The sequence below is a fragment of the Helianthus annuus genome, chromosome 17 (assembly GCF_002127325.2).
Source record: "Helianthus annuus cultivar XRQ/B chromosome 17, HanXRQr2.0-SUNRISE, whole genome shotgun sequence".
Taxonomy (NCBI): Eukaryota; Viridiplantae; Streptophyta; class Magnoliopsida; order Asterales; family Asteraceae; genus Helianthus; species Helianthus annuus.
In genome coordinates, this window is record NC_035449.2 from 139,453,656 (window position 1) to 139,478,148 (window position 24,493).

Sequence of the window (24,493 nt, forward strand, 5' to 3'; positions counted from 1 at the left end):
AGCTCGGCCCCGGGCTCGTTAAAGCTCGGCTCGTTCGAGTTTTTAACCGAGCCGATAACGAGTAGCTCTCGTGCTTCTAGGCTTGTTTACACCCCTAGATAAGGGCAATTAAGTAATTTAATAAAAAAAACATAATTAAAGATAAAAATCAAAAACTCACATGCAATGCACATGCAAGTCCCCCCGTCTTTTTTAAACGTCAATAATTTTTTACATAACTTTTTTTTTTAAATACACCATAACAACGAGTATTTTTTATCTTTAATATTAGTACCATAGTGCTATACTTATATAAAGAAAAAAAGTTACGTTTCGATCGGATGTTTTGGTTCATGGTGTTTTGTCTATGTTTTTTTAATTGTACAGTGATTCAAGACGTTGTGTTTTACAGTAAAACACCATAAACGTATATAAGACACCATAACATTGCAAATACCATTTATATTCAATCTTTCAATCTTGTTTTCTATGGTGTTTTATTTTAAGAATTCAAAACAGATTATGGTATCTTATAAAAGGAAAAAAGTTAGCTCGTTGAATATAATGATATATTTTAATTGCTAATGGAATAGTGTCTTGTTTCTATGGTGTTTTATTTTAGTTTCATGGTATTTCCGCATAAGAAAATGGTAGTTTGCTGAATTCAATGGTATTTGCAATATTATGGTGTCTTATATACATTCATGGTGTTTTAGTGTAAGTAGTTTGCTGAATTCAATGGTATTTGCAATGTTATAGTGTCTTATATAGTTATATACGTTCATGGTGTTTTACTGTAAGTAGTTTGCAGAATTCAATGGCATTTGCAATGTTATAGTGTCTTATATAGTTATATACGTTCATGGTGTTTTACTGTAAGTAGTTTGCTGAATTCAATGGTATTTGTAATGTTATGGGGTCTTATATACGTTCATGGTGGTTTAGGGTAAAAAACAACCACTTGAATCACTTTACAAGTAAAACAACATAGACAAAACACCATGAACTAAAACATCCGATCGAAATGTAATTTTTTTTCTCTATATTAGTATAACAATATGATACTCATATTAAAGATAAAAAATACTCGTTATTATTGTGTAATTTGTTTAAAAAAATATTACGTATAAAAAGTTATTGACGTTTAAAAAAGACGGGGGAACTTGCATGTGCATTGCATGTGAGTTTTTGAATTTAAAAATATTAAATTTACCTTTATACCCTTAATATAGAAAATTAATTATTTTAATGGTAAACATTATTTATAATTTTGTCATTATAATCTCAATCATTAGATTATAGATCAAAGGGTGTTGATTCTTTCCTACACTTCTCACAAAACACATCATTTTAAGACATACTCACAAGCTAAGCCCAAACACACCATTTTAAGACATACTCACAAGCCAAGCTCAAGCACGTAAACAGTGGTGGATCTTGCCCATTGAACATGGCAGGGCCGAAAGACACGGGCACTAAAAAAGCTCGAGCAAGCCCGGCCGGCCAAACATAGTATATATAAAAAATTTCGATCGAAATGCGAAAAATTAGCACTACGGCCGAAAAACTTGCCCGGGTCGTGGCCCTGCCACAACCCTATTAAAATCCGCCCATACACGTAAAGCTTAAGTTTGACTCGGCTCATCTCATTTACATCCATACTAATTCTCATCAAGTTCGACAAATTATATCGTACAACTAAAAAGCTGATTATTTTCTTTTTGTATTCTTATAACAGGAGCTAGTGCACTAGCTTAAACACATAAATTTATAAACTAATTGTTTATTCCTTTTACTAGCCATATTTTATAAAGAAAAAGAGGATGTTTCTAGATGAGGCAACTTAAATATAAAATTACAAAACGACATTATAAAAATAGAAAGAAACAAAAAAAGACCGCTTTCTGCGTCTGCGGTCTAATCACCTTGAGATTCATTCATCATTTGATTCCATATTCCATTCATTGGATAGATAAACCATAAATCAAACATCAACTCACATTGTATTCCATTATTTCATATTCTCATTCTTGTAAACATGTATGGTGATGCAATTTCTAGAGATATGAATTCAGTCTTGCATTCTAACACGTTAAAACATCCTCCACATGGAGAGTTTGCCAAGATTAAACAACTTATTTCCTTAGATCCTTATCCAGACTATGATTATCAGAATCAAACTCAAAATCAACATGAATCGGATGAGAATTATGGACAAACTCAAAGCTCGTTTTTCTCGAATTTACTTAGAGAAAACGGAGACAACGAGGAAAGGTTTTTAACGAGGCAGCAACTCAAGGAAGAGAAGAAATATATGGTTGTGAAACGGGAACGAGAAGCGGGTGCAAATCAGAATCTGGTGAGGCAGAATAGCACTCCTGCTGGATTTATATCGGCCTTGACTGCTGAAAATGGTAAATTGTTTCAACTTGTTATTTTGTTAATGTATATCAACTTGTTTTGTTAACTCAAAGTTTATAACATGTGTTTGTAGTTGATTTTATAGCTTTTTTGTTTTGGAAATTAGGTATAAACTTCACATATCTTTAATTAATGATTATCATCCAAGATCATTTAGTAATTTATTTCAACTTAATTGTTAACTTGTTTGTATACTGCAACTTGCAACTTGCAGTTTGGTTCATTATCATCAAAGTTGATAACATTTAATTGTAGTTGACTATTTGCCTTTTTTTCCTTTGGAGATTAGGCATAAGCTTCACATATCTTTATTTCTCATCTAAGATCACTTATCGAAAAATGAATAGATTGGGGGGGGGGGGGGGGGGGTCACCCGAATTTGTTGGATTTTACGAGTTGTTTCAAAAAATAAATGAGTTGAACCCCTAGTTGTATCCGGCAGAGAAGATAACCTTGTTGCTAAATGAATGGCTAAGTTGTTTGTTTTTTCGTCGAGTAAAATGATGATCGCTTTTGATCATGTAACTCAGGTATTGGTAGCATGAAAAAAGGCATTCCACCAAGTACATTGAATAACCATATCAGTTTCTCATCAGGGCCATCTTCTTCTACATCAAGATTGATGCCCCAAATAGCCGGAAACAAGAATAATGTGTTGAAGAGGAGCATAGATGGTGTTTTGAAGATGCCACAGGTACATCTAGATTCATTCAACAATGCTTAATTCTTTGAAGTTTTATTCATTCCTACTTAAGTTCATGTGAACTTGTTTGTAGAATGTAGAGACCAGAAACCATACTCCTAATTTGGTTCACCATATGAGCTTGCCAAACACTTCATCCGAGATGGCGGTTGTTGACAATTTCCTACACTTCCAACAAGAATCCACGGTTCCTTGGAGAACACGCGCCAAAAGAGGATTTGCTACGCACCCACGAAGCATTGCAGAGAGGGTACGATAATCTTTTTCAGTTTGTAATCTTGAATCTTGATCTTTTACGATCATTGTGATCTAACATTGATGTTGGTTTATCTTCATTTGGGCTTTAATTTCAGGTGAGAAGAACTCGAATCAGTGAAAGAATCAAAAGGTTGCAAGACCTTTTCCCTGATATAGACAAGGTAGAATTTTTAAATTGTTTCATTTTCCGTTTGTGACCCGTTTCGCATACATGGTCCCGTACCCATCACGTGGGTATCAGGTATACCCGTTCATGATTTTGTGTGGTTAAAATGTATCCATTAGGATTCCAAGTACTCAACTAAAACTAGTAACAATTCCATATGTTTAATAATCATAAATTTCTAACAACTCAAAATAATATATGTATTTACTTTTAAGATTACATAATATAAGATCACATTTTGAATCTGCAGCATAGTAATACAGCAGATATGTTAGATATGGCTGTTGAGTACATCAAAAACCTTCAAAAGGAACTTCAGGTATATCACATCAATCTTAAGCATATTTATTCATTTATTAATAATATTAATTATTTATTTTTTGTTCCTCATGAAGTTTTCTTGTTTTGGAAATTTAGACTCTGAATGATGCAAGAGCAAGGTGCCAGTGTTCAAGCAAACAGTTACGGTCCATGTAAACCGCTTACTTTCTGTGTTCGACCTCTAAAAGCATACGGGTCAAATACTTGAATTTTGTAAAATGTAAATTATTTAGACAAAAGAGTTGTCCTTTGAATTTGTGAGGAAGCTTATCTGCCATAGAGTTTGCTTTCATTTCCCTTTATTCGCCTTCGGGTTGTGTCCCATGTTCGCTTTCTATTTTGTGAACGAGCCAACAAAATTAATAATATACCAAAAACGCGTTTCAAAGTCGATAACTCCATAAGATTCGTTAATAATTTAACGTTAACCTGAAACAAACTATTACAAGAACAATAGAGATGTAACTAAGATGAATGGTTATTTATTCTATCAAATTTTCCTAAATCGAACGATCGAAGGTCACTCATCATCACTCTTTCTTCTTCACAAGTTCACCTGCAACCACATATACATCATTAAATAACCATTTTTACAACTAATACGTATATATAATCATTTTATATGTATATAAGCGTGTGTATGTATGTATGGATTAGATACATGGTTCGAAATTGACACTGCATTTCTCGGGAAGTTGCATGGCCAAGCTACGATCGACACCAGAAATAGGAGGACCGTTGACCAGAACACACAAACAAGGTTGACCAAGAACTCTGACCGCATTACAACAAGCCTCATTCGGTGGAATAGGGCTAAACGGTGCAACTGATGCGCGACAAGGTAACAGTTGCACTAATGCTGAAAAAAATGTGTTTCCACATGGGTGCGCCACGGTTCCTTGAACACATAGTCCGATCACCACAACGATCGCCAGAAGAGACGCCATTGTCTTAGCTTTGTTTTCCATTGTGTTAATGAGATGTTTTAACACTTTAGTTATGCATCATGTGTATGTGTGTGTATATATATAGGTATAGATTTGTGTTGGTGAATCACAGTTGGTTCATGCCATTGTGAAGCCATTGATTAATTAATTTTAGCACTATTGGCATGGTTAAGAGAAACAGTTGTTGAATTCATATGTCATGACTAATTACATAGTTATACATTTTGACTAGCATCCCAACAACATCTAATATTTTTTTACAAACATATATCAAACCAGTTTGTCTGGTCAATCCAGCGTTTCAACCGATCGAACCACAATGTACATAACTAGAAGTCTTGATAGCCTTCTTGGTCCCAACTTTTCAGAATTGAATCTGTGGTCTCCAGTCTTCACTAAGTTAATAACATCTTTGGTTCCTGAATGAATTGGTGTTTCTTTTTTTGTGTTGAGCTTTGTTAATTAACATTTATACCCGTTACTTGATAGGAAAAAATATATACATATTTTTGAAAGAACCCATCAGCAAACCGAGTTGGGTTCAACTTCTTAGCAAGGTCACTGGCTAAAAAGAAAATGGTACCGAGGTGAGGGAGTGATGAAACGACGAAAGGAAAAGGGGGCATTTGGGTTACTAATTTTTTAAGAGCGAAAGTAAATTTGTCACGTCACAAAAACTTGACACTTTTTTTAATCAAATGACCAAACATGTTAATAACTGTGTGAACTGTGAATATAACTTTAAAAAGGTTTGGATATAACCCAAATACTATGTAATTGATTCTTTTATGTAACATGGATATATACATTAACCAGATATATAAATATAAACCAAACCAACACAGCTAAGTTCTCCTATAAATACTTCTCTCAAATTATGGAGTTGATACAAACTGATATTGTTGAAAAAAAAAAAACAAAACAAAACAAAACCCCCAAAACCACTGAAGCAAACCATTTATGTCATTCAAGTGGTCACCTGGTACACTTCTATGTCGTTTTCAAATGGCTTCTTATTTTACACTAAGAGCAGCCTGTTAACTACAAAATGAATAGACAGTATTACCCTTCTAAACATTCAAGTCACGTTGTAGGGTACACTTTATGTCCTTTTTGCATGCCATACACCTATAAATAAACTAAATGCTTAAACGGCATCGATTTACCATCAAAACTTTGAACCCCGCATTCATCTATTATAACTGAAATACCTGAAAAAAAATCTCAGTTTCCTTTTATAGCTACGTTTCCCGTGTATCCTCCATTGCGGCAGTATTTAACTAGATGCTCCAGCTGCAGCGCCTTTCTCATCTTCATTTTGTTCTTCTTTAGCAAACTCCTCGATCAATTCACGTTGTCTTTCAGTTAAGTTCCTAAGTAAAACAAATAACCGCGTTTACTAAACCATATTTCGACTGATTTAAACGAAAATTGTAAAAGTAAAACAGTGATGCAAGTAGAAAATGTACGTTGGCATGCTGACGTTGAAGTGCACATATTGATCTCCATACGAGTAAGAATTTCTGGTTTTAATACCTTTCCCCTTTAAAACGACTTTTTGACCAGGTTGGGTTCCTGGACGAACCTGCATATAAATGAAATTAAATTAATTTGAAGAATTGTAACGATGTACTTCAAGTCATCGTTATTGATCATCTCAAAGAAAATAATGAGGTACGTCGTACCTTAAGAACAACATCTCCCGTCAATGTCGGGACCTGAATAGTTCCTCCCAAAATAGCCTGCAATTTGATATGAGAAGGTAATTAGCATATAATTACGTAAGGCTTGTATGAAGAAATAACAAAAATGTAAAAAAAAAAAAAAAAAAACATAATACAGTATTAATGTATAAGTCAACTTTTTTTGGTTGGGGGTATAAACATACAGATCGTCTATAATCATACTTCTTACTTACTGTTGTGTTTGGTCACAATTACCTGAGTGATATTCAAAACGGCATCCACATGAATGTTTGATCCCTCTCGTCGAAATATGGGGTCTTCTCGTACCTACAAAGTAACCACGGTATACATGAATTCATAAAAAAATAACTTTCGATTTAAGGCATTATACATAGGCATGCACGTGTATATTTATTATACAAAATTAAAACTGTATGTATGGATGCGTAACTACATACGTATCCTATAATGATCTCTATATACAAGTTTCTTTATATAACAATAACACGTTAAAATACAAAAGGATTTATACATGTTAAACACATACTCCTTAAAGTAACCAATAGCCATGTAACATGATGTTACCTTAATAACAACAAAAAGATCACCAGGCTGGTTGCCATCTGGATCTGCTCCACCACTTCTAGGCATCCTTAATTCTTCATCGGTATCCACTCCTGTTAATTTTAAACAATGTATTGCAACATCACACGGTTGGATGCAGGGATAATTTTACATGCATATGATTGCTCTTAATTGTTCTTAATTAATATGAGGGAAAAAAATATGTTAAAATTCTGTTCAAGTGTCACATTTACTTTTTTGATGTAGGGATAAAAAATTTGTATAAAAACTAATGTAACCCCAATACATCATAACCGCAAATTACCTGGCATTATATTAACTTTCACAGACTTGGGTCCTCTCACCACCCTCTGGCCATTGCATGACTTGCATAAGCTCTGTAAGTCAACCAACATTGTAAGTCAAAGTCAACTATTTCAGACAATACTTAAACCAACAGCATAAGACCAATACACAAGAAGCATGAAAACTATAATAATGCAAGGTTTGCAGGTTACATGTACTTCGCCAATAGCATTTGGCTTTTAGGTAACTCAAAATATTGCAACATGGTATACATACATATACATATACATATATGGGGCGCATTCAATACAGAACTAATAAAGCAGGGAGCCAGACCCCAAGAACCCATAAGCAGAGAGAGGTATATAACCATCTTATGTATCACATTTATAGCAATAGGTACAAGTGTTTATGTGGTTCTCGTAGTTCTCTACTTGATGCAGCTTATATCTTGAACAGTCAACAGCACACTATATATATGAATATATCTATATATATGTATGTATGTATGTATGTATGTATACGTGTAGATATATATATATATAGGGTAGGGTTCATACGTAAACCACCTTTATTGCGAGAACCAATGTGAACACAACAAAATAAACCCACTACACCACCCAAAACCTAAAAAAACCTTACCCCCCCCCCCCCCCAAGCTAAATGCTAAAAACTAAACCATAAAGCTAAAAAATAACATGAGGCGCTCTGAGACGTTTCAACCACAAAAGCCAACGCATCACGTACGTGGGGTGCACGTCTATGTAAAACCAAATAAGCTTTATTTTACGACTTAAAGTTGTACCTCTTATATGTTCTACATGCCAATCTAATTATCAGGTAAACCTTTCATAATTTGTTCATCCCTTTGTTGTTTTCACATATAAACCTCCCAAAGACCCTAATTTTGACCAGCTTTGACACTGAACCTCAGACATATATCGTGCTTCTTTGGAGATGCGTATTACAAAACGCCTCGCACCTCAGACAGTCAGACACACCTTTTTAAACCAAGATATACATATAAAAGTGATGAAAAATATAACAGATCACAGACCCCAAATGCACATACACCGTGTTACTTTTGAGTACAACATGTGCCACATACCTTGACATATCTACCACTTCCACCGCACTGAGTGCAAGTGACCTGGATTCTAAATGGACCAGTTTGACTGAATGTCTACAGAAAGTGCAGAAACAAATGTTTAGCTTAAATATTTACAAGAAATACAAAACAAACAATAAAAATAGTATGATACGAACCATGCCTGCTCCTTTACACCGCCTACAGGTCTCTGGCTTCGTTCCAGGAGGAACACCAGTTCCACCTGTCAATCGTCACAAACAAGATTAATAGAAATTATTCAGAAATATTAAAAATGTAAAATCCATCATACCACAAGTTTCGCAAGGCAACTCGGTCTGGAAGACTATATTTTTTGTACATCCCTGAACAGCCTCCATAAACGAAAGTTCAAGGGCGACCTGTGCATGATGGAAGAATACAGTAAGACATCAGATGACAAATCAAACACATAAACGACACTGAAAAATAAATACTAAAAAATCGAGACCTTAGCATCCTTGCCGGTAAATTGCCTAGCAAACGGCCCAAAACCGAAAATCTGATCAAGCCAACATACACAAAAGACGAGTTATAATCCAAGAATAAGAGTAGAGTTGAAGACAAAGTTAGATAAAAATATATCGAGTTTTAGCATAATATCACATTTGGTTGTACAGCGTTGGTATTTTCTTTTGTAGAGCAGGTTAAACTTTATGCCCTTTTGCTCATAACGCCTTTGGGTTAAAAAAAGAACGACTAAATGATGTCCGTTGCATACATTAACTAAACGTACACATAGTTATTAATGGCGAATAGCAACAAATAACGATAAGGTAGCTATATGCTAGATAGCGAATAGCGATAAATAGCGAGCGCTATTTTATAAATAGCGATACACTAATTTTTTTTTTAATTTTTAAGTTTATATTACATCAAAATACCCTGGTATATATGCTATTTACATGTATATTTAACAAAAACCTAAAATCCAGCAATTTTATAGCTATATTTAATCGCAATTTATATTTAAAAAAAGACTGAAATCCCGCTATTTATGGCTAGACCTTCGACCTACACGTTATGCTATTCGCTATAGCGACCATAGCAACCGCTATTGACAACTATGAACGTATGGAAAATAACTAACAGGCAATGAGTAGCTCATTTACATAAGCATAAAGAACTCACATCATTGAGGTCCTGAAATGGATTGCGCCATTGACCAGGATCGGGACCAGCTCCACTAGCACTTGCTTCAAAAGTGTCATGACCAAGCTACACAGCCGTCAATAAAATGAAAAAGACATTAAGTAGGACGTACATGCTCAAATGAATAATGTAAGCACAATAATAAACTGATATAGTAAGACTACAAGATCTATAAGGTCAATAATAAAAAGATAGTATTTGAACCTGATCATATTGAGCTCGTTTTTCTTCATCTTTCAGAACCTGCAACAATACAAGTTACTTTTGAGATTTGTTCACTGTATGAGCTCATACAAGGTCTTGTTAGTTTCAAAGCTCATAAACATATTTTATTATCATTATCATGAACTAAAGAAAAATGAATTTCTTAAGAAAATAATACTCATTTCTCACATATTTAAACAACAAAAAATTGCTAAATTTTGGAGAGAAATTTTTATTGAAGCAGCTCAACTACATAAAAAAACTAGAAAAACATATCATTAGTTAAATAACACCTTAGTACCTCATATGCCTTTGAAGCTTCCCGAAACTTTTTTTCTGCTTCTGGATCGTCTTTATTTGCATCTGGGTGCCACTTCTTGGCTAGCTAATAGCTCCAAATAAAATAAAAGAAATCAATAATTTATTAGAAATATAGCAGAAATCAAAGATTTGCAGGATACAGAAAAAACAAATAATGAGAAAGATACAAACCCCATAATAGGCTTTTTTTATTTCTGATGCGGTTGCGTTCTTACTAACTCCAAGCGTATCGTAATAATCTTTCGCAGCCATGAATGCTGATGAACATAAAAACGTAAGTCAAACAAACTAGAAAATTTTCAAAATCTCACAGAAATCTATTGCTGTATGAACAGACCATAAAACAAAAACCCCAATGACCCAATCCCCCAAACTTTATTCTTATTTATTGATATTCTCTGCCTGAATATTAAATCATGAAAAATAGATATTACAACGACCAAGAAGTAAATTGAAATCTGTAATCGTACATTGTTCCAGGAGATTTTAGTACATCATGTTTAGTTAGTTCAGATTTGTTAGAAAGTACGTTATTTTGGTAGAATTATAACATCAGGCACCAACAAAATCGTTCCAAGTTTTTAAAGTATATAAACAAAATCCATAAAAATGTATAACTGGCAACGCCTATACACTCAGAGTACTAAAACACCGTTATCAACATACCATTCTGATTGTAGTGTTGCAAACAGTTTTAAAGACAAGTGGGCATGAAGTTCCTAACTTCTACTTTTTAGTGCCAATTTGGTTAGTAAAAAGTTTCAACATCTAATAGTGCATCCATGGGAGTTTTTTCAATTAAGCATAAAAAGTTGTGGTTCATGTTGATTACAACAGAGACAAGAACTGTCATAAGGAGAAAAAAATGTAAAGGCCAATAGGAATTCTTGTTGGCATGCGCCATTGAAACTTGAAACGGATATTACCACATCTTCTACCAGTTCAAAGTTGTCATAAAGTTAGTTCCTTTGTCCAATAAAAAAGGAAATCGTTTTAAATTTTTGACGGGGTATGGTCCCAAAAAGCCGCGCAGACCAATCAGGTCGCACGCGAGACCATACTCCTACTACATCAATCTGACAAACCTACAGACCCCGCGCCGACTAAATAGGTAGTACTCTGTTCATTTATATCCAGAATTTGAGACAAAATAAACGAACCGTCAGCTCTATCTATTGCTTTCATCATCAAATAAGTTCAGATTCAAGATAAACTATTGACCAACTAAGTTAGGTACACAAAAAGATTCCAACTTCCAACAAAAAAAAGGCAGAAAGATAGTACAACATACAAGTTCCATGAATCAATCTACTGCTCCCATAACATCCATTAACTCTCCCAACATGTGACACATATCTCGAATTGGCCACTGCAACAAAACACCAACCATACATCAAATATACATACATACAACACAACCTCCAAAACATCAAAATCAGTTCTTTTTCCAGTAAACATTTACCATCTCTACAGTTATGACCATTAAGAACCTTATTATGTCCGTGAATTGACGACCCAAACTTCCTATAACCTCCTCTCACCAGCGATTCATACAACTACACGACAATCACAAAACAAACGTGATTTATACATTAACATATGAAACAAACGAATTCGATGAATTCATTGATGGAGGAACAGAGTACGTACGGAATCGTTGGAGAGAGAGCGGCGAGCAATGGAAGAGAAGAGTTTAATGGCGTTCGAACGAACCATTTGTTGTATGTATAATCTGTAGAAACGATTAAGGATCGAGGTAGTGTTGTTTATGTGTTTTTAGGGATTTTAGTAAACCCTAGAAACCCTAATCGTAAGGATCAAATTTCAGAAGCTTCTAGGGCCAGTATCATATCACTAGTAACCATCTAGTTTTTCCCCAATATTTAAGGAGGGGCACTTTTGGCAAATCATAAACCAAAACAAACCCATGTTTGTGTTAAGTTTCCATGGAAACTTTTGAATGGTTAAATGCTGAACTAGTAAAAAATCTAAATTGTTAAGATCTAGTTTAATGCTTAACTGTTCAGAGTTAAATGTCTGACCAATTCAGATTAAAGGTCTTAACCATTCAGATTCAGTATAATGCTTAATCATTCAGATGCAAATGGCTGAACCATTCAGACATCTGTTCGCGAAACAAATAGTCTAGTCCATTAAATGTTGAACTAGTAAGAAGTTTAAACCATTAATAGTCTCATTAAGAGCTAAGCAAATACCTCCTTAGACCATGTATAGTGGTTAAACAAAATAATGCCCCCACCATGGGGCATTATTCGACACGTGGCAGTCCAGTCAGCATAGGGCGTTATTGCAAAAGTGGCGTAGTGAGAATAATGCCCAAATAATGCCCCTTCCAATCATTAAAAAGGATTAAAAAAAAAAGAAACTTACACTTGGACCACTCCCATTGTCCAGTCAAACATGCCATACTCATGCAATTGTTTGTTGAGCGTTTTAAATAAAATGTTGAGCGTTTTAAATAAAACGCTGGTTAACATTTTTTTTCAAAAAATTGCCAAATAACGACCTATGTAATGGGGGGAGGCGTTTTTGGGCGTTTTTTTTTTTTTTTTTTTGAATTTTTTTTTTAAAAAACGTCCCCCTACACATGGTCTTATTGTTTTAGAAAAGAAAAAACTAACATTTTTAATTTTTTAAGTTTGATGAGATTATTACTTTGTATTTGTTGTTTTTTTAAGTAAGCATGAGAAACCGTTAATTGAAAATTTTACCGGCCCTATCAATATTACTAGCTAATGGATAAGTGTATCGTAGCTTGTCTTTGACATGTGGGATTCAAGAGATTATGGTAGGAAACTACTTGAAACAAGATTTGAAAATGTTACATGTCTTAGACCATCCGGTATGGTTCCAAAGGGACCATCCGTCACGTCACCGCCACGTGGGATAGACCTAAAGGGGATGGACCTAGGGGGTGGGGGATGAACCCCTTTATATATATATGTATGTATGGAGAGGTGTGTGTGGGAGAGTGGGTCGTCGCAGGCGTCCAAATTCCGACGAAGGAGACGGAGAGGGAGTGGGGCGATAGGGCTGTGAGCAAGGACGGGCCGGGGGGACGAGCCCCGTACCCAATAGTCTTAGAGTAGAGGAGAATCAAATATTTACCACTGCATCATCTCTCAAAGTTACTTGCATTAGTTGTTCTCTCTTTTATTGCCTGAATATTTATTATTTAACGTTTTGTAAAAGAGTTTTTATTTTATTCTATCAATTGTATTGGATTAAGGTAAGATTTGTCTATTTCTTACATTCCCTAAACCCCATCATTAACAAGGTAGGATTTTATTAGATATGGTTGTTGTATACTAACAACCCACTAAAAAACATGTGTTATGGAAGAAAAGTGTAGCATGTATACTAACTAGTTTTTGCCCCACCTGTGTTGCGAGGCATTAAGCCGAATATTTCTCTTTCATAACATGTAGGTCTGTGTTTCGGTTACTTGTAGATACCACTCATAACACAACCTAAAAAAATTAGGTCGAGTCAACCAATTAAAACAAAATAAGCGTGTGCCAGACAGCCGACTGACAGGAATAAAAATTACACCGATTTAACCAATTAAAACAAAGCATTACCTTAATTTTATAAAAAAAATTAAAACAATGACATGACTGTAATTTTACACTTGGGTCAAAATCATGAATAAAACATTACCATAGTTTTTCTAAAAGAACTAAAACGATGGAAACATCATGATTTTAAACTGGGGGCAAAATTATAATTTTCAGGACAAATAAGCGTGTGCCAGACAGCCGACTGACAGGAATAAAAATTACACTGATTTAACCAATTAAAACAAAACATTACCATAATTTTATAAAAAAAAATTAAAACAATGGCATGACTGGAATTTTACACTGGGGTCAAAATCGTAATTTCACATGGGAAAAACAAAAAGGATGGCAAAACTGTAAATTTAAGCTGAGGGCAAAATCGTAACTTGGCTGGGAAGAAAAAAACAAAACCAATGGCAAAACTGTAAATTAAAACGGACAAAATCGTAATTTAGCTTGACCAATGGGGAAATGCTGGCGTAGCAGCTGACCGACTATTTCAACCAATGGCAGAAAAATACTATTACCTGTCATGGTGATTGTTGTTATAGATAATTAGTTACACAAACGTACTAACGTTACGATTGGTTTTGGTCTACCTTTATTAAAAATTACATTCATAGTCCCTATTGTTCATTGAGCTATAACATGTTTGGCCCTTGTAATTAATGCCACTTTGTTTTTAACGGAAAATTACCCCCATGAGACATGAGTTCAGCCAATGTGGGAGTAGCCCACTTGGTAGAGGCTCTTGCCTCTTAGTGGAAGGTCTTGGGTTCAATCCCAAGCAAGGAGTAGATTAGTATATATTTGGTGTAATCTAGGAGTATTTAAGGTTTCTCATTCAAAAAAAAAATGAGACATGAGTTCAACATGAATGTATCTTAATTCCTTCCACGACGAACCCCATATCGACTTTTCACTTATGATCCATGTACGTCAATTGCCCCGATTTATCCGTTAAAGTGGCGGATCTAGAAGACAAGTTCAGGGGTATCCCAAAACTTTTTTTGGATATAGGGGTATCCTAATATTTGCTCAGGGGTATCCCCGATACATAAAACGGAGAGAAAATATTTTTTTAGTATTAATTTTACACTCCGCCGACAAAGTTGAGGGGCAGCCCGTGCTACCCCTCCTTGTACATTACATCCGCCCATGATCCGTTTCCTTTAGTCGTCATCTTCTTCACCTTCATCCTCGTTCCCCATAACCAAAGTCTACCTTTGTCGATGTTAAACTTTTGTCTAAAGTCCAAACCATATTTTTTTGCGCTCAGATAAGTCAACTACGTTTTTACTTTCTAATAGATATGATGTATATGTAGTGCGAATTCAGATGTTTTGTTAAATTATGTCTCGGAGTATTTGATGAAGATGGTTGTGAACAACATTAATGTGATTGCAAAGTGTGATGTCTCACTAACGCCAAATGCCACATAACTGCTTGAATGTATCAAGGTAGAAACCTTAACGTAGATATTCTATGGAATGATGGCCAAAAGTATAAGGTTAGTGCCTTAGTGGTCCTTGAAATGACTAGTGCGATGTTGATGTTGTAGGAGAATAGGATATTATGTAAAAAAGTTGTGGCTAGAGTTAGGGATATATAAGAACCTTGGGTACATTAATGTTATTGGCTTTGCCCATGACAAAATGGTATACTACTTCAATTTTGAAAATGTGTTCACCATTAGCGTGTAAACGAGCCAAGTCAAATCGAGTTTGACCCAGCTCGAGCGCAGCTCGAATTTCAAATCGGGCTGAGATTTAAGGCTCAAGCTCGACTCAATTAAAATTTGAGCTAGCTCGAACTAACGAAGAATCGCAAAATTTAGTACTTAAAAAGCCCTAAAAATGAATCTTTTCATAGACTAAGGACCAGAATTGCAATTTAATTTAACCAAATGGTTAAATATGTAAGTATAAATAATTAGCTCACTTTGTACAGTGTCTTTACCTTCTTTTATAGGGGAGATACTCCCTTAGTTTTTGTTTTCTGAGCGATGTGGGACAAAAAAAAAATGAAGGATGTAAACCTTACCGAGCCGGCTCACAAGCCGAGCCAAGCCAAACTCGAGCTCGGCTCGTTTACAAACCGAGCCGAGCTGGCTTGTTTACAACCGAGCCAATTTCGAGCCGAGCTTTTTTCGAACTTTTTTTGAGCGAGTTGCGAGCCGTGAGTTTTCTAAACACCCCTCTATTCACCATTATATAACAACAATTGAAAATCCAATGGAACAGATGAGGAAGAGCCAAGTTGAACTGGAAGATGACATTGTGTAGTGCGGCAAAATTTCGAGATAATGGAAATGTGTTACATGTTTAAGTTTTTTTTTTTTGTTTACTGCATGCAACTTGATTATGGAATGGAATTAGTTTATAGTTGCTTGATTACTCAGTCGTCAACGCATGTTATGGTATGTTGTCTAGTTTATGGCGCCGAGGTATAGTTGTCAGTTTTTGTGTGTCATGTTTATGTATGTCAGTAATTTTGTTATGGCACGCCAACAAAGGTTTAGATTGATCCGCGAACCACTACAACCTTCTTATAGTAACAATGTCCTTTAGGGGGAGAGGTAAGAGTGTTCTTAGGAAAAATATAAGTATTTAAAAGGACTAAAATACTCTCACATGGGGTGACTTAACCTTAAAAATAAACGATTGTTCATTCTAAGGATCAAACGTGTTAGAAGTGAGCTAACATTGAGAACTCTCGATGTAACTTTCAAAAAGTTTATACCATCACCAATTTAGTTAACAGCAAGATAAAATTCACTAAACACATTTAGAAAGTTTATGCCTTGCCTGGATTCCCCTCCATTATGTCACCTCAAGTCCTCAAGTTTTTGTGCAGGCTTCTTCCACTTAAGGACGTTACTTACAAAGCAAGTAACCATCACCGTACATCTTGCTTTCGGCTTTCATTTCTCAAACCCGAATTAGAAGTTTTCGGCTCAAATTTTGTGTAAAAAATGACCAAACTGTTGATTCAGTTCTGTTTTAGGCATAATGGAAAACATTAAAACATACCTGTTAATGCAGTTAGTGCGTTGGAGGATCCAGCAATGGAGTTCGACATGCTTGTCATCGTGATCTGGTTCCTCCTTAGGGTGCTGACTGATGATGGGAACTTAGAGAACCGAAAAGGGTATCAGTTAGGAGAGGAGGTCGAATTATGATGTTATGGCTAATGGGGTGTGTGTAATTGTGTAACTGAGCAAAAAACCCCTTAACCTTCACATAACTCTCCTTATATAAGCACCCAGGAGGAAACCCTAATTAGTTAATAAGGGTAATATGATCCATCAACAATTACCAACTAATTATATAATAGGTTGTTATATATTTTGATCTCTATAATGTAAATGATTATAATGGCTACTAGATTAAATATAAAATAAATATATTTAATCTTACATTCTCCCACTTAGCCGAGTAATCATTTACTATGAGTATTAGATAAGCCTGATCAGGAGTTAACACTCATTTTAGCCTTAAACAAGTACTATAGCAGAAAAATACAGCCGTTGAATCATTATGCGACTCAGGACCCCCATTAATCATACTATAGCCTTAATTTAAAACCTAATCGTCATGATCAAAATACGCGTAAGCCCTTTGTTTGATTTGTAACTATATTTGTCTATATGCCATTATGCTAGCTTGACATATTCTTAGAGACATACAAAATCAAACCGATGAGGAAAAATTAACTAATACTTAGACATTCATAGTACGATATGCAATTGCGCATGGCCATTAATTAATACCTGTCTATGAGCTCTCTTAATAAGACTTATGGGTAATAGCCCTTCAGTTATAGGATCCTTAAGCATATCATGAATGTATTCGATACAAAACTTAGTTTCCTCAATTCGTTCATAAACGAATAATTAATTGCATATCGAAACTTAATGCAGCACCTCTTGAACTGTTACTGTTCAAGGAGTTATGGTAGCTGACTTTATCACACTAATTCTTCAAAACATTAATTATATGGAGTTAATAAACTTATGAGTCCACTGATAAATTTCCAACAACATTTAGTGACTATATTATGTCGTTATAACTTAGGTTGCTAATATCAGTGCATTATGACTCCTCCATGAAATAGGTTTTGTCTGCTGACATAAAGATATACCCGAAATTACATTTTATCATCTTTGAATATCTCAAAGTTAGAGTAATAAACCGGTTTTAATTCTCACTTCTTCTTTAAATTGTAGTCTCTCGTTTCTTTTTAAGATATTGTAATACTCCATTAGATGCTACACATTAATCTAGACATATCTAGTGTGCTGCAATGTGAGTGATATCTAAACGAGTATAGACTTGAACTTACATAAGGCTTCCAATTAATGAAGCGTAAGGAAAATAATCTCATTTAACCTATTATCCTCTTAAAGAAGAGCAATATTTTGTTACATATCTAAGGACCCATTTAATGTTAAACTTATGGAACGAAACTAATATCCCATTTGGTCTATCTCAGTACGTTATGATGTCTATTACATAAGAGACATCTCTGAGATCTATTATATCAAAGTTTGTGTTAACAATGCTTTGACTTATGTAACATATACTTGTCAAAAGAATATCATCTATATAGACAAGTTTATCTTAGTTGCTCCCACTCATTTTGAGGTAGGTTCATTAATCCACTTGATTCTTGATGAAAATAATTACGTTAGCTTTTCATCACATTATGATGTTTGCATTAATCCATACATGGATATTATTGGCTGATGGACAAACTGTTCTTTAACCTTAAGTTTAAAACTTTCAGGTTGTCTTATGAACATGTAAATATGTCAGCCAGTTTGTTAGGGAAAATTCTTTTAATGTTCATCTAATGTAGCTTTAAACTATTATAATCTACTAGAACAGTGATGATCCTCAAAGAAAACTTTGATAATTTATCTCTTCCTAAGTACAACCTTTGACAACCAATCATGCCTCTTTGTGTCTTAACGCTTATATTAGGATTTGATTTATTTATGAACACTCTTAGGTAATTCAATCAAATCCCAAACGTTACACGAACACATAAAATCAGTTTTACTAGAAAACTGTTTTATTCCATTCAGATGATTGATTTACGCTAATGGCTTGATTTTAAGAGAAAGGATCATTAAACATTTCCAAAATCCATTTCAACTTCATTAGGGAGGTTACGTAATCATCAAAGTTAGTAGGTTTTTAAACCTAGATGACCTCCTGAGTTGATTATTGGGTTTTAAAAGTTTCAGCTTTATGGATTAGCTTTTGGTTAGGTTGCTATCAGTTTCATTCTAAGTTTGTAAGGGTTGGTGCAGTATGGTGTACAAGAGGTGTAATCGGAGTTAAATTCGGAGTGAAATTTAATGACACTCTTCCCCCCGCCTCTTGTATTCCTTGCAAATCATGATAAGGACTTTGACTGCTCCCATTAACCTTGGAAATCTTTAGGAACTCAGCATGCTTAGGGTCAATATTTAACGACCAACAAATTCTAATACAAAATAATGACGTTAGTCGTTGTGATTTCTCTTGTTGAGGATTACGTTAGTTTGGGTAAGAAATCTATGTGTACCCACAATTAAGCAACAATGAAACTTTAGTAAGAGTAGCATTAGATTTTAAGGAGACAAGTATTGATGGAACAGTGTCGTGATGGATCGGTGTCTTGTACAAGAGGTGTAAATATAGGTAATGTAAAATTTTCACTCCCCCACCTCTTGCAACTATTGCAAGTTATTAGGAAGACACTTAATGCTTCCACTGATCTTTAATATCTCTAGAATGCTACAAGAGAAGTTTCAATGAGCTACGTCACGTGGGAACCTATCATATATACATTAGACTTTATTTGATTTCTTTAATGTCCAGATATCATAAGAAAACTTAGGGACACTTTTAATAGAAATCTTATTAAGTATATATATGAATAGATTTCTTCTAAGACCGTGTGCCATATGCGACAAATTTTAGATACAAGTTGATAGACTGTTAAATGATAAAAGAATTATGTCTGAATATTCCATTTGGAATAAGTTCCACGAATGTCAATGAATGACTTATGATGGACCCATGCTTATTCCTTAAGCCAAGTCATATTTTAGGGCTTTAACGTCATGATTTAAAATCACTTAAAATGAGATTAGATGGAAAAATCATCCTCATTAACCATGTTATGATTTCTCATGAATTTTGGTTCTAATGGATGAAATTTATAAGTCTCATTTTCCTTTTGTCAAATTCTCATTAGCATGATGACAAAGGTTGTGAAAAATAAGGTATCATCTAGTTTCATCTTAGTAATGTTTCAATCCAGATATTTAGAACAAATAAGATGAGAGTTTAAGGTAAGTGTGACTTTATGTTGACTATGCAAACCTCACAATCTTCATAACATTGCTTAATTATGATACTATGTTCTGATTAATCTTCAGAACATATAAGGTATCGAAAAGCGTTGTTGGAAGATTGTTCATTATGGTTCTTATAGTCTTAACATTTAATTTTGTCACTAACTCTCATGTTAGTTATTTGTCAAGTTCTGGTAAGGAAACGTATGGAACTAGAGTCAACTAATCATGTGTTAATTGGAATATTAAAATTATCAGACTTAAATATCGTTAGTAAGTGACTATCCAATTAATTTATCCAACTGTTCTTTAGAATAATGGATAGTCTCATTGCTTATGCCTAGTCTAATGACATAATTATGCAGTGAGATTTTCCCTTGAAGAACCTTAACGTTGGGATTAGCACTTGTAATTTGTCTATGGACCTTAGAACAATCCTCTCTTAAGGTTTTAGTGGTTGTAAGGTGAATAACATCTTACTTTCCAGTTTCAAACATTTATTTCTATGTACATATGTTGCTTATCAACACACTGGTTATACTTTGGTATTTTTGAGTGTTATAGTTGATTTATAAGGCATCAAATTGTACAAGTGAAAATCTTAGTATGTAATGTACTGGAAAAAAGGGTACTCATTTCCATGCGAAAGCCCTTAACCTTATGGGTCATGGTATTGTACATTGTTATGTATTCACATATACCACTTAGCTTTATGATTTAGAATTTTAAATGAAGGCATGCATCTTAGAAGTTCTAGTGATTATTCCACAATTATAGATTAGTCTTAGGAAAGACTTAATCTGGAATAACCTTTTAGTGATAGCACTTATTCTTGATTATCATAAGAGACATCATATTCGATTTATCCTAATCATCATGCTCTACTTTTCTTCTGTAGTGCTTTATCAGAAGAGAGCAATAGAATTATCGTGTCTTAAGAGATAATCAAGGATTTAACTTTAAGAGCTAATTCTTATAGAAACTTTAAGCAAAACATATTAGATTTAGGAATTAGAGTGGATGAGATATAGATTTATAAAAGAGAATTATAGTGAGTAAAATTAAGGGTACTAAGAATAAGGCAGACGAAATGATCATAAAAATTAATTGAGGATCATTAATATAAGGACCATTATGTGAAGAGGTTGTGATATGTCTATTACTAACATCAAAATAATAGACTACTTAAAGTTCTACTTAAACGAAGACAAAACAGCTTTGGCCAGAAGTGTAATCATTTAAGCATATGTGCAAAGTGGTTGTAACAAATCAGCTTTGCCCAGAAATTGAGACAATCACTTTAGTTATGCACTTGTTGAGTATGCCATCTATGAATGAATTAAATCAGCTTTGGCCAGAAATTAAGACATTCATGCTTATGATGCACACACAACATAGCTTTCGTAATACTTGGATGATAAGTAGATGCATCAAGTCAGCTTTGGCCAGAAATGATACATCAGAAGCTCATTCAAGTAAAGCCATTTTGGTTTTGTAAAACATTATTTGATCCTCATAATGTCACACCCCAACCAATGGCGGAAACATCGGGATGAGACGAAGTGTGAAGATTGCTCGATACATCATAACGCTAATAATTGTGACAAGTATTTAAATAATCCGATTTCATTTCATAAGATAAATTGTCAACATTACAAGAAATTCAAAGACAACAAGTTTAACAAAAATAACATGACAACATAACAAAATTAATACAACATATTAAACCCTAACGTCTATATGTGTATCTGGGCATCAACGCTACTTCTTTTCTTAGCATCATCCTCATCAACCTGTAACATGTTTAAAATAATTCAATGCAAAAGCAAAGGCGAGTATACAAGTTTGATACATACATAGCAAAAGATAAGTTTTAAACAATTCCTCATAGCAAGCATGTGATTCAAGATAAACATTTAAACATGGCATGTGTCTAACATATCAAACCAAGGAAACGCAATATGCTCATGACATTACCGATGATAAAGGGCGGGTCGTTAATCCTATAGCGCTACATATGTCACGGTTTGGCTCGTACGAAGTTAATGATAAATTCAACACATAAGTTTCACCCAAGTTTAAAGTATCAAGCCATCACGTGTACAAGCATGTTATAGGAATGTTCATGTGTTTAAGCAAAATGTTCATGTGTAAGTTTGTTGATAGATAAAACATGTTACACCCCAAAAGTGATAAAAGTAAAAGGGGGAATACGAGTATACTCACATAATTGCTAAGTCTTCCGATTATCCAAGTATTGACGAGTGTACGAGTTTGGGAGGACGGAACACCGAGGTCACCCTGTAAGGGCAAACGATGGTGCATGAGTAAAAGGAATTATGACGGAGGATGGGAAGTGAAATCTAAAGTAAAACTTGTTGATATAAAAGTATATATATATAAAAATACATATGTATATATTTTATATAGTTTAAGAAATATTTCCAATATGATTCCTTTCAAAAGTATTGTTGAAATATTGCCCCAAAATAAAATAAAAATAATTTTACATTTATATCTATTTTATAAAAATTAGTCGCATTTGATAGGTTTCGTTTTATAAAATTTACACGTTTTGTTTCACGGAATTTTACGAAAAACGGACAGAGTTTCCTCTGTTTTTGGACGATCCCGACAACATAAGTTGTCGATAAATTTCCCAAAATACAACAATTCAATTATAATAAATAAATAAATATAGTTTTATGTATTTTCTTTTTGTAAATAAGTTATAAGACTCGGATTCACGATAAAATGTTAATTTATCACAAAACAAATAAATTAATAATTCCGACATTGTTATTTGAGTCTCGTGTTAACCCGTGACCCGACGCGAGGAACTGAACCAACTCAAAATAGACTGAACTGAGCTTGAACCGGACATAACAACCACTACTGTTGTCACCGGTTGCCGGAAACACCGTGTTCGAACCATTCTTGAACCTGCAACGGACAAATCACACCTGAGATCTAGGACCGAACTAAGAACTGATTTTAAAACCTGAAATGATACAAACCTAACTGTCGTCGACTGGAGTGGATTGACGTCGGCCGGAGCTTGAACCCGAAATCGAAAGCTGAACCAAACGTGGACCTGTCCCGAAACAAACCAAGCCACTGCCGCTGAAGAAATGTGTCCCGAAACAGGAACAGATCTGAACTCGAGCCGCAACAGAAACAACCTTGCCTGCGTTGCCGAAAAACGGTCGGTCTAGAGCCGCCGCAAACCACTGTTGCCGCCTTACTTCTCTCTCCCGTCGCTGTGTTTGCGATTTCTCATCGGAAAGCAGTCCAGTCGGCAACCACCTCCGCCTTAGGCGGCGCTGCTACCCGCGTCACCCGACGGAGAGACAGATGGGAGACCGAGGGGGGGTTTGTGTGGTCTGTGTGTTCGTTCCCGTTGTCAGAGTGCCCCGGAGAGCCGGCTCCGGTCACCGGAAATTCACGAGAGAGAGAATGAGGGTGTTGGTTGCTATGTGCAGAAGATAGATGCAGAGACAAGGGAGGTGTCGGCTGGTGTTTTTGAAAGAGAGGTGAGGGTTTAGAAAGATAACTTAGTTTAAATAGTTAGGTTAATAATTGGGCTTGGGCCCCGGCCCACAAGCCTGTTACTAGAGTTTTTAAGCGGCCCAATCACGTTTTCAAGATCCGTTTTCGAACCCGAGCGTTGTAATAGGTCGTAAATTGTTTATTTAGCATTGAAAAAAAATACTCTAAGGATGTCGGAAATAAATGCGTGACGCGTTTGTTGTCGGTTGCGTTAAAAGCGCGTAAAATGCGTTGTTTTCGGTTCTTAAACCGTTTTTTTTTATTTTGGTTCCAACTGTGATTATAAAAATAGAGAAACAGACGCGTATTTTCTACGAACATGGAAGTACGGAAAATACAAGCATTGTTTTCTAAATATGGAAAGTATGAAAACGCAGGGCGTTATAGTCTCCCCTCCTTTAGGAAATTTCGTCTCGAAATTTATTCAAGAGATAGACTTGAAGGGTTTTTGTAAAAATCTTGAGTCTTGGAAATTTTGAAACGTTTTGAAAAGTATGAAATCTTGGGGGAATAGTCATAATGGGTTTGTAAAATGATTTGTTTAGCTAAAATGGTTTAGAGGCATAAGCATGAGTGAAACGTGCGTGGGTAAAACGATTTTGAATAGCTAAATTTGGAGTTGCTTTACAAATGTATTTTATTTTACGAAGGAGGCCTTTATATAATGGTTTGAAGTCAATAAAAGTGAGGTAGGTTGCATAGGAAGTTTTAAAGGTAGTATAAGACTACATATTTAAAAAAATTTGCTTCTCGAGTGGAACGAGAAAGTTTGGTAAAATAAAGTATTAATGACCTACTAAATACGTTTACACAAGAATAAGGAATAGAAAGACGGTTCTAAAGGTAATAAGATAAGTTAGG

At 34.8% G+C, this 24,493-nt stretch overlaps 3 protein-coding genes across 6 annotated transcripts; 1 reads left to right on the plus strand and 2 right to left on the minus strand.

Annotated features, from left to right (window-relative positions):
* The first annotated feature begins 1,986 nt into the window (after positions 1 to 1,986).
* On the plus strand, positions 1,987 to 4,150 carry LOC110926130 (transcription factor bHLH130). 2 transcript variants are annotated; one of them, XM_022169883.2, is made up of 6 exons: positions 1,987 to 2,393; positions 2,997 to 3,094; positions 3,177 to 3,353; positions 3,457 to 3,522; positions 3,778 to 3,846; positions 3,945 to 4,150. In XM_022169883.2, exons 1-6 carry the CDS (start codon positions 2,018 to 2,020, stop codon positions 4,002 to 4,004), a joined length of 846 nt encoding a protein of 281 aa, XP_022025575.1. In that variant the 5' UTR covers positions 1,987 to 2,017; the 3' UTR covers positions 4,005 to 4,150. The 2 variants fall into 2 exon arrangements, with proteins under 2 accessions (XP_022025575.1, XP_022025573.1); XM_022169881.2 differs by having other exon boundaries at positions 1,988 to 2,393; positions 2,931 to 3,094.
* Positions 4,151 to 4,303: 153 nt separating this feature from the next.
* Positions 4,304 to 4,849, minus strand: LOC110926131 (protein LIM1). The gene is made up of 2 exons (XM_022169884.2): positions 4,510 to 4,849; positions 4,304 to 4,404 (listed from the first exon to the last, which is right to left on the minus strand). Exons 1-2 carry the CDS (start codon positions 4,814 to 4,816, stop codon positions 4,379 to 4,381), a joined length of 333 nt encoding a protein of 110 aa, XP_022025576.1. The 5' UTR covers positions 4,817 to 4,849; the 3' UTR covers positions 4,304 to 4,378.
* Positions 4,850 to 5,622: 773 nt separating this feature from the next.
* LOC110926129 (chaperone protein dnaJ GFA2, mitochondrial) lies at positions 5,623 to 12,015 on the minus strand. Of its 3 annotated transcripts, none has more exons than XR_002584989.2 (18): positions 11,804 to 12,015; positions 11,616 to 11,709; positions 11,445 to 11,522; positions 10,325 to 10,410; positions 10,134 to 10,217; positions 9,833 to 9,871; positions 9,608 to 9,694; positions 8,928 to 8,978; positions 8,751 to 8,838; positions 8,617 to 8,681; positions 8,459 to 8,533; positions 7,370 to 7,442; positions 7,066 to 7,157; positions 6,736 to 6,807; positions 6,481 to 6,537; positions 6,265 to 6,380; positions 6,007 to 6,168; positions 5,623 to 5,836 (listed from the first exon to the last, which is right to left on the minus strand). XR_002584989.2 is itself a non-coding variant. In XM_022169880.2 (17 exons), the coding sequence occupies exons 1-17, from the start codon at positions 11,867 to 11,869 to the stop codon at positions 6,072 to 6,074; spliced, it is 1,320 nt and encodes a 439-aa protein (XP_022025572.1). In that variant the 5' UTR covers positions 11,870 to 12,015; the 3' UTR covers positions 5,623 to 6,071. The 3 variants fall into 3 exon arrangements, 1 of the variants encoding a protein (XP_022025572.1); XR_002584988.2 differs by having other exon boundaries at positions 5,623 to 5,923; XM_022169880.2 differs by having other exon boundaries at positions 5,623 to 6,168.
* Positions 12,016 to 24,493: the final 12,478 nt, after the last annotated feature.